The 10710-nt window shown below is 39.0% G+C and overlaps 1 protein-coding gene across 1 annotated transcript; it reads right to left on the reverse strand.

Moving 5' to 3' along the window:
- Positions 1-79: 79 nt before the first annotated feature.
- On the reverse strand, positions 80-7448 carry LOC122052221 (calcium-dependent mitochondrial ATP-magnesium/phosphate carrier protein 2-like). The gene is made up of 4 exons (XM_042613642.1): positions 6729-7448; positions 649-1428; positions 490-580; positions 80-420 (listed from the first exon to the last, which is right to left on the reverse strand). Exons 1-4 carry the CDS (start codon positions 7141-7143, stop codon positions 228-230), a joined length of 1479 nt encoding a protein of 492 aa, XP_042469576.1. The 5' UTR covers positions 7144-7448; the 3' UTR covers positions 80-227.
- Between the last annotated feature and the right edge of the window lie 3262 nt (positions 7449-10710).

Raw genomic sequence — 10710 nt, forward strand, 5'->3', positions numbered from 1 at the left:
AGATTCTTGTCCTCCTCTGCCCTCCGAATCCGCGGACGCCGCGATGCCTCGAACCGAAGAAAAGCAAAGAACCAAGAACTTAACGAAAATATTATCGCTAGAATTATTATTTGAGATTAAAAATCAATCATTGTAATTTCATTGAAACAATCGTTTCAACGCTGCAATCTGCAATCTTCTCTTCTTCCTCATCATGGAAACGAAGGGAAACAAAAATCAAGCTTTCTCTAATCCAGAGAAAGACTCTTCTTCATAGTCTCATAGACTAGATAAGTTATACTAGCAGATGGCACGACTTTGAGAAGGTTGGGCAGAATCCCCTTGTAGAACCCTAAAACCCCTTCGAGTCGAAGTGTTTCCCGGAACACGCCGGACATCCCCTTGTACGAGGTCGATGCATTGGCTCGCTGGGCCTGCATTCTGCAATAGATAGTCGATATCATCATCGTTGAACGGAGTGAGAGGTGCATTCAGTAATGCGACGACTACCTCGTTCTGATAACTTGCAGAGGGTAAACGCAGGTTGCTCCAAGAGCTCCGGAAATGGTTCCACAGCCCAGTTGCATAAGTGGGCCAGGTTCTGCATGTTTGTGAGCATTCAAGATTTGAATTAAGAGGGAAACAAAATGAGAATTTGATCGAGCTCACCGCTGTCCTTGAGGACGTATGCTCTGGACATCTCCTTCAAGGTCTCGTATGCAGCGAGATCGATACCTGCATAAGGGATGATCCCGAGAAGTGAAGGTACGATCCCTCTGTAAAAAGCTCGAGGCCCTTCATGAACCCAGATGTCTTTTGTCAGGTTTGCGAGATTTGGAACTCTGCCTTCGCCAGAATAAGTTTGCAGTCGTGTTTTAACAAGATCCATGGGGTAGATAGCGGCTTGTGCCACTGCACCGGCTAAACCGCCGGCCACTAGGCGGTCGGCTGCACCAATATCACTCTTCTCTTCTCCTTTAGCTTTGACAATGATATCTTTGAGCAGTTCAAATGTGTAGAACTTTATGGCGCTTTCAGGTGCAACCTTCACCACGTTCAAGCCATTGCCCCTGAAGAAGCTCAAGGAACCCTCTCGCCATATGTTCTTTATAGCCGGCATTATTCGTGCTTCCGTCGTCTGCACTTGCAAAGCGACTTTTAGGCGATCGAGTGGAGCAGTGGCTGTCCGAGAAGTTGCACCAGCTACGGCGCCTGCGATTAAGTATTTGCTCGCGCTTACATGCTTGCTTATTCCTTCAGGAATGGCAGCCTGTTCACCTATATCCACAAGGCATACTCTCTCCCAGTACTGGTAAATGTTCTCAATGGTTGCTTCATGAGGGTAAAGTAGAAGAAAGTCTCTCCATTCCTCGAAAGTTATAATGCCATTGTTGTCCTTATCGACGTGCTCCACAAAACGAGCAAGTTCGTCGTCGTCGATCTCAATTCCTGCAAAAAGCAAACTACCAGGCATAATGTAGAATATATTTTAGAAGAAAACATGAATGTATTATCAACAAATTGCATTGTAAGTTCCAATCTTCTGTTTTTCCTTTTTCTCTGTTTTATTTTAGAGTATATCAACAGGTTGCATTGCAAGACATGTTTCTTTGAGGAATTTACTTTGATGCTTCCATTTTTCTTAGTCTTTACTGTTCCACGTAGTCATATATACAGTTTAGTCGATAAGATATGCTTATTCTGTTTTATGCAGCATGTCAAGGTGCGATCTGATGCAAACGAAGATGTCATTAAGTGGACAGAACACATGGGCAATGTGTTAATTGATATTATGTTTGATTAGCCCGCAAACAGGAACGGATTGATGTTCCATTAACCTTTGCAATGTTCCTGAAATATTGTCATTGCAGGAGGTTGGGACACTTTGACAAGGGTTTGAACTTATGCACAAGCTCAACATTTGTATAGCTGTTATAATAATTGTTTCCATTTTAACTATATTTCACTAAACCAAGTATGTTGAAGTAAAAGAAAACACACCAATAAACAATTTCGATGCGTTGGGAATATTATTTTCTCAAGATAGAGAAACTAGTGATGGTTCTAGGACAGCTAAACAAAGGATGGTGGAAATTGAAGAGCATGATGACAATGATCAGAATGATGCACCAATTTATGATGATAGAGTAGATGTTTTCTTTCATGATAATATAGAGGATAGAGGGAATAGGAAATCAACGAATGAAGAGTGGTTCAAAGCATCTAGATTGGAAATTTTAAGAAAGAACAAAAGCGTGGTATTAAGTTGTTGAGTCTTAGCAAAAAGAACAATTGACTTCAAGATGTTCTAAAATGTGGGTTAGACTGCCTAGGTGGCGGCATCAGAATGGTGTTGGGCGGCCAGCCTAGGCGCCGTGTAGGGCTGGGCATCACGGATTTTTTTTTCTTTTGTTTAAAGTCCTAAATCTTATCCTTCAAGGCTTCATGCCTCTCACGCCAGTTAGACTAGTACCTCTCACATCCTCGGAAAACATTTGTTCGATCGGTAAGTTTTTCTGTAATTTATTTTATGGAATTAATTTTTTTGGCCTTCCGAAACATGTCCAGTTTATTTTATGCAATTAATTTTTTTTTTGGCCTTCCGCGACGTGTTGGGTCCGGCAGCGCCGAATGCATCATGGGAAGCTTCCGACGACATCGAACGCGTCGCTAGAAGCCTCCAGCAGCACCAGAAGCGTCGTGGGACAAGCCTAGCGCCAGTGTCGCAGTGCTTTTGGCGGCGCCGGACACATCCCGTGATGCTTCTGGCAGTGCTGGAAGCCTTCGGCGACAAGTCCGATGCCGCTGAAAGCTTCTGACAACACGTTTGACACCACCGGAAGCTTCCAACGACGCGTCCGACGCCACCGGAGGCGTCTCAATGCCGTTGGGATCGCGATATTTTATTTATTTATTATTTATTTAATTCAAACAACTCCTCACTTGGAAGGGGTAATTCAAATATGCTTTTATAAATTCTAATTAAATTATCCCAATAAACTATATAAAAAAATATATTTAAAATTAAAATCTTTTTATATTAATTTATTTATCTTCTAATGATTTTATATTTAAAATTAAAAAATTCTAATAAATATTATTAATTAATTTATATTCAGATAATTTTATATTTAAAATTAAAAATTCGAATAAATCTTATTAATTCATAAATCATATTTATATTCCTAATTTGATATTCAAAATTTTTAAAAAATCTAATAAACTTAAGAGCCACTATTGAAAGCCGAAGTTGAAAGAAAAAATAACTGCTGAAGAAACATGAAGAATGGACAAAGAATGAGTGTTCGACCATAACCGATGCATGGAGAGATAGAAATAGAAGAAGTATCTTAAATTTGTGTATTAATTACAAGGAGGGTACTATATTTTTAGAATCTAAGGAGTCTTCAAACGAGACACATATAGCTAAATTTATTTTTAAATATGTTGACAAGTGTGTTGAACAAGTAGGAGCTCAGAATATTATTCAGATGGTAATAGACAATGCTGCCAACAATATGACTGCAGCTAAATTGATGAGAGAAAAATAACTTGGGATCTTTTGGAGTTTATGTGCAACTCACACTGTTAATTTCAAGCTTGAAAGTATTGGCAAGTTTCCACGGTATAAAAAGGTTATTGAGCAATCTAAGTCCTTTACCATTTTTATTTATGTTCAACTTAAAACTTTGTCATTGACGAGACGTTTCACGAAAAAGATAGACATAGTTCGGTGAAGAGTTACCAGGTCTGCATCAAATTTCCTCACATTACGAAGTTTGATTGAAAAAAAATCTAGTTTAAGGGTCATGTTTACAAGTGATATGTAGGAGAAATGTAAATGGTCAAAAATAAACAAAGGAAAATTGATTTACTCTACTGTGATGAGCATGATTTTTTGAAATGGTGTGACACTTTGTTTGAAAATATTTACTCCTTTGCTAAGAGTTCTTCGATTGGTAGAAGGAGATAGAAAGTCATTCATGGAGTTTCTATATGAGAAGCTTATTCAAGCTAAAGAAGATATCAAAGTGGCCCTGAACAACGTGAAATTAAATTATTTGCCTATCATAGTGATTATTAAGTCAAAAATAAAAGATAGACTTGATACATCATTGTATACCACTACTTTTTTTGTTGAATCCCTATTTTTACTATAAATATAGTTCTATTGCTCTATGAGGAGGTCATGATGGAGATTTTTGAATGCATAGAAATTTTGCATGCCAATGAGTTAGATCTACAAGATACAATTATTAATAAGAAATTTGCAAACTACAGAGACAAGACTAGGTTATTTGGAAAAAAATTGGCAGCAAAAACATGTGAAAAAAATGATGATACATTTTATCCATGTGCATGATGGAGTACATACGGTGCTCACACACCCAACTTACTAAGAGTGACATTGAGAAACTTTCATTAACTACAAGTTCATCTGGGTGCGAAAGGAATTGAAGTGCATTTGAAGGAGTAAGCTTTAAACTTTAAGTCTTTTAATTAAAGTAAAGTATTAATTTTTAAAGTTTATATTCATGTTACTAGCTCTAATATTTACTTTCTCTTTTTTTTTAAAGATTTATACAAAGAAAAGAAATAGGTTGAATGTCAACAAGTTGAACAATCTAGTATTTATCCAATTTAATGCTAGATTGTTGAACAAATAAAAAGATAAAAAGAAAGGAATGTCATGTCTTTTTTGCAAAAGATGTTTCAAATGCACAATGTTGGATTGTGAATGGTGGGGAAGATGATGAAGTTAAACTAGGTTCTGAGCTCACATGGCAAATAGTTGATAAAGCAAATGGAGCAAATGAAAATCTACAACCCGAAGAAGCTCTAGAGGGAGAGAACTTCACGAGGATGATTTTGCATCCGAAGAAGAAGAAGATCACAATGATGATATTGAGTTTGTGCCCGATGAAGAACAAGTTGTTGAAAATTATAGAGAAGAAGATGTAGAATAAATATATAATATTTTATTGGTTGTGCAATTTTGAACTTATTTTAAATTTGAGGTTATTGTGTTGGAGTTATAGTATATGATTTATTATGTAATTTATGTTGATACCATGGAATCTACCTAGCGACGCCTAGTCCCCGCCTAGGCTAGGCACTGGTCTAGCGCCTAACTAGCGCTTAACGAATTTTAGAATCTTGCTTCAAGGGACAGAATTAATAATTATGCCTTTGCATTTGCCATTAGAATAAGATTGTCGAAAGGGAAGATAAATTTTAGGAGAGGTTGCATGAAGAGTTAACATATATTGGAGTCACTAAAACAACATTACCTCCCACATACTATTATCTAAGCCAGAACAGAGACAAATTTATGAGTTTCATGCTATACCAACTGAGAATAGGCAATCATTGCTCAAGATGATGCAGTAATTGTGATTCGAATTGTGTTTTAAATATTTGTTATTTAAACACTTATTAGTATTAAATTGTGATTCTAGTTATTTCTGGCATTTCAAGAAGATATTGACTGGTAGTATTGTTCTATATCTTGGTGTATTATGGTCTATGAAGATATTGTTCTATACTGGTGGAAACACTCAAACATCCTGTTTCTTGTGGTTAGTAATAGAAGAAATGGTGATGAATGAACAATTTCTTCGATTAGGAGGAAGTTGGGAATGCAATATTGCTTATTAGATAACACAATAAGGAGCATTTACTTTCCTTTCTACTCTCCATTCCAAGCAGAAGGGATAGAGTAAAGTTTGCTTCCTCTCATCTAATGGCCTCAAGACTCAAGTAATTAAGCTTTAAAATCCTCTTTCTTCTCCCTTCCAATCCCTCATCCACCTTCCTCTCTTTGGATTATTTTCCCCTCCAAGTGATCATAGCCATAAAATGTTTCCCATTATTAAAGATGAAGAGAAGAAAAGGCAAATATGTAGAAATGTATCACGAAGTAATGAACCCAAACTGCAACATAAACATCTAAAAGATTATGAAGTATTATCATCAAATGATCCAATTTAGCATGCCCAAATCCCATTGTGGCCCTCAAAAGAGAACCAATTTGGTACCTATTTAATTATCATCCCATATGAGCACTTGAGAAGGATAACGGTCTTTGAAGATATTGCTGTATAGTTGAATATTATCTAGTGATGGAAGCACTCATACATCCTTTTTGTTGTGGTTGGTAATAGGAGAAATGGTGATGAATGAACACTTTCTTCGATTAGAATGAGGAAGTTGGGAATGCAATATTGCTTGTTAGAAGATGACATGAGGAGCACACGGAGCAAAACAAACAAGAGTCTCCTTTCTATCCATGTAACAAGGGATTGAAAGGATTTAAATTTATAAAGAGTGTAATTTTAGACATTACTTTCCTTTCTACCCTCTATTCTATGTCCAAGTTTCCCTCCTCTCATCTAATGGTCTCAAGACTCAAGTAATTAAGTTTTTAAATCCTCTTTCCACTCCCTTCCAATCCCTCATCCACCTTCCTCTCCTTGGGTTCTTTTCCCCTTCAAGTAATCATAGTCATAAAATGTTTCCCATAATTCAAGAATGAAGAGAAGAAAAGGCAAATATGTAGAAATTGTATCACAAAGTGATGAACACAAATATCTAAAAGATTATGAATTATGATCATCAAATGACCCAATTTAGCATATGCCCGTATCACGTTGTGGCCCTCAAAAGAGAACACAAATTTGGTACCTATTTGATTATCATCCCATATGCGCACTTGAGAAGGATAACGAAACAAGATAATTCAATTTTACCTGCCTTGATGAGTGCGTCCCAGAGCTCCTCCGGCAAGATGCAACCGTTATGCTCGACGTCGATAGCCTGGAAGATGCGGTATAGCTCGAGCTCCTTGCCGTCCATGTAGCGCCGGAACTCGTGGTAATCGACGCGGCCATCTCGGTTGGCGTCGCACACCTTGAGGAGATCCCTGGCGTACTTGTACTCGGCGGGGATGCGAAGGGCGGAGAGACCAGACTCAATCTCGGCGTAGTCGAGGTAGCCGAGGCCGGCGGCGTCGAAGAAGTTGAAGAGGCTCCGGATCCGGACCTCCCTCTCCTCCCGGGTCTCGTGCAGCGCGAGAAGGACGTGGTCCATGGAGACCGGCCCCGGCTTCTTCACGGGATCGCAACCGCCCTCCTGCCGCTGCTGCTGGTCTTCCCCTTCCGCCATCGAGCTGATTTCCTTTGTTTCTCCACCGCCGCCACTGCCGCGGCGGCGGACGAGTGACGTCAACGAGTTAAGCCGATCCGGAAATGGAGCAGACTCGACGCCCCATGGATTCCAACTCTCGCCGGCTCCAAGAAGGCGAAGCAAAGATCGAAATCGGGAGCAGAAATTAGGGAAACAACAGCAGATCGGAGGAAGAAGGAGAGGCAGCGATCGATCGGAATAGCGTTGGTGGATTTGGAACGATGGAAGGAAGAATAACAGAAGAGAGAGAGAGAAAGAGAGTGAGAGGATGAGAGAGAAAAGATTCCAAGACTACGATGTAATTTAATAAATTGTTTATGCATCTAATTTACGGTGCGACCACTTTGTCTTTTGTATGCGGCTATTTTCATCCACTTAAAAATATATAAATAAATTATAAATAATAAAAAATATCTATTTAAGAATAAAAAATAGTTAAATATTTAAGAAGATACCTATTTAAATCCCTGGAAAAAATAAAATAAAAAATATTCTCCGAGATCTTCCGTTCTTCCCCTTCCCTCGGTCGCAAGCATGCTCCGATCGCTGACCGCTAGGAGATCACCGGACGAACGACGCCTCCCTCCGCCTCGCCGATCGTCGGTGGAGTACGATGAGCTCCCGACGTGCCACCCCAACTCCGACATCGGGAAGAAGACCGCCGCACGGATGAGGTGCGCCGAGAACGCGGTCCACGTCATCCCCGTCGTCGTCGCCCTCTGCGCCATCGTGCTATGGTTCTTCTCCGAGTCCGCCCCGCTTCCCTCTCGGTCCGATCCGCAAGCCACCTTCTCGTTCTGAAAGCTCCAGGCATCTTTGATTTGGATTCGTAAGATTCATCATTTCCCTCCTCCTTTTTCAGTTGATCTTTGTATTTGGATGAAGTATGGAATTTGAAATGAATAGAAATTTTGAAGAAGAAGTATATTTTACCTTAGATAAACCTCGTTATTTCAGTTCCTTGATTAGTAAAATTATTACAGTCAATGAAGAACATTTCCAACCCAATTCGATTCAGTAGGCAACAGGCTTTGCGGGTAGGGATAAGAAAAATCATACTTCGAAAGCTCAAGTCTGTAGATGTTCCGCAATCTAAGAGAAGTGTGATCAATGTGTGTTCTTGCACATGATATGGTCACATCTTCTTTGATAGGAGTGAGATGGTGATGCATCTCCCAAATGGGAGTGCAATGCGATCCCATGTCCGGTGTCTCACATCAATGCTTGAGTCCCTTTGCCCCCTCTGCTATGAGCATTGCAGTCTGCCTCTTAAGGCTGTTTGGAGAATAATGAGAGATAGCCAAGGAAAGGGAAAAGGAAAAAGTTGTTTATTGGCATCAAGGCTCAACTATTTATAGAGACCTCAGGTGTATGTCATTAGAATTGGGCTTCGTATGACATCGTCATGCTAAGGTAAAATTGAAATGGACATCTGCCATTGAACTCTTCCATTGTATAGATGTGAGATGAGGAGTCCTCCTTGATCAGGGTCTCTCTAGAAGCTGAAGACTCAAGAGATTTGTACAGGTGGGTTCTAGACATCTAGTTGCCATGAAGCAGGATGAGGTTGGCCTAATGTCCCCTCCAGGTATTTGTTGCTAGCATGGTCTTTGTATGTGATCTGACCTATATGCGTTTAGTATCTTGGCTCATTGTGCTGCCGATTTGAGTTTCTTTTCAGCCGTGGTTAGGGAAGAGAGCTATCAGATGTGAGAATGACCAAGCCAGTCTATGCCTGGTTAGTAGTTTGGCCCGAGACACTAGCCCTCCTAGTCAATCTAAATAGAAACTATATCAAGTTTCAACTATAATAATTTCACTACGCTTTTGCTTTCTTCAAGACAACAATGATTTAAATTCATTGCATTAGATACATACTTTTTTGGTTGAAGGAATTGATATTAGTGGATGATAGGTGTGATTTTAAGCCCTAGAGAAAAACCTTCATTTTTTTGGCAAAACTTGAAATCCCTTTCTCATCTCAAATCTGGCAAAGCAGTATCAACTGTATCTCTTTTCTTCAGTAAGAAGAAATTGTGCAGCAATATATATTTTCTTCAGTGAAAAGACATTGCAAACAGATGAGCCAGATTTGAGATATCAACTCATGACAGAACAACTACAAGAAATTGTCCTCTCGGAATAGTCTAGTGGCTAGCACATGAGGTGCTGCCATCATGAGGTATAAAGTTCGAATCTCGGCATAGCCAAGGTAAATGCTCCCTTATGTGTCAGCCGCTATTCCAAAGGCTAGTAGTCACCCGTGATTTACCTCCTCCATGTTGGTCCTGGGATAGATTGGCGGGGGCGCTAGGGGCGAGCGTAGTCGTTTTTTGCCATCATGATACTCTAATTTATTTAGTGATGAAATCAGAAATCTTACAAAAATTGCTTTCTCCAAAAACATTTTCATAAAGACTTCTTACTAAAAGGAAACTTGGTGAGCTAATTGTTAACCATCTTGAATGAGCTCGGTAAACCCCACTTTGAGATGTTGAATTGAAGTATTTTTACAACGAGATGTACTGGTTCCTTTTTGTTCCATGGATGTATTTTTGGATGTTTGCTTATGCTTTTTGAAACCAAAGGGATAAAGAGTTGTTCGGTAAGGATAGGAGGTGTTATAATATCTCAAATAATATAATACAGGTGTAGAACTATTCCTTCAGAAAATGGATGTAAGTACTTGAATTCGTTTCAATAATTCAGAGATACTATAGTATTCATGAGTAAATAAATAGGCATTGCATTTTGAACACAGATCATCGTATTGCTTATGATGTAGCTTTAACTAGTGAGAGTAAATTTCTCTTCCATCCTTGGATCTCTCACAAGGCCTTTTTCAATTACTTTGTTTTCAAGGTTATAAACTTGATTCAAGAGAGAATGCCTTCTTCCCCATTCTAAAAGCATTACCTATAGAGTGCCTTAATATATGCAACACGGTTCTATAGTAGTAAACTACATATTTTTTTGCTTACTAACATGCTAGATTTAAAGTGGGTCTCTGGTCTACCAACTCATTTTAGATTTCTCATACTAATGATTTTCTATGGCACACAAGATTCCCTGTTGGTTCTGTTGCACATAATTTAGTATGACGCATGGTCTATATCTCGATTGCACAAGAATTTAGTGCGTAGATACTTTTTGTTTATAACAACTTACTATTTCAAAGTTATTAGAGAATCATATTAGACCAACCATATTTACACATTTGCATTGGACTAAGTTTTTTCTAGCTTCCACAATTGAGCTATTCCCATACGAATGAATTGTTTTCCTTTCTGTTTGTTCATTGCTTCAGCACCTCATAAGGAAAAAACCTACAAGAAACATTTTGGTCGATTTGGGAATTATTAGTGTTTTGATAACATCAGGCACGTAGTCGGCTGAAACATTTCGATGCACTTGAGTCCCCTCTATGAGTTTAGGGTTCTTCCGGTACTAGACCAGTTTTGACTGGAGCCCTCTACAGCTGTTTAGTTGCTTATAGCCGCATCTTTGAAATTCTCCAATTCGTTATCGACTGATTTAGTATACGAA

This window comes from Zingiber officinale, chromosome 3A (genome assembly GCF_018446385.1).
Source record: "Zingiber officinale cultivar Zhangliang chromosome 3A, Zo_v1.1, whole genome shotgun sequence".
NCBI lineage: Eukaryota > Viridiplantae > Streptophyta > Magnoliopsida > Zingiberales > Zingiberaceae > Zingiber > Zingiber officinale.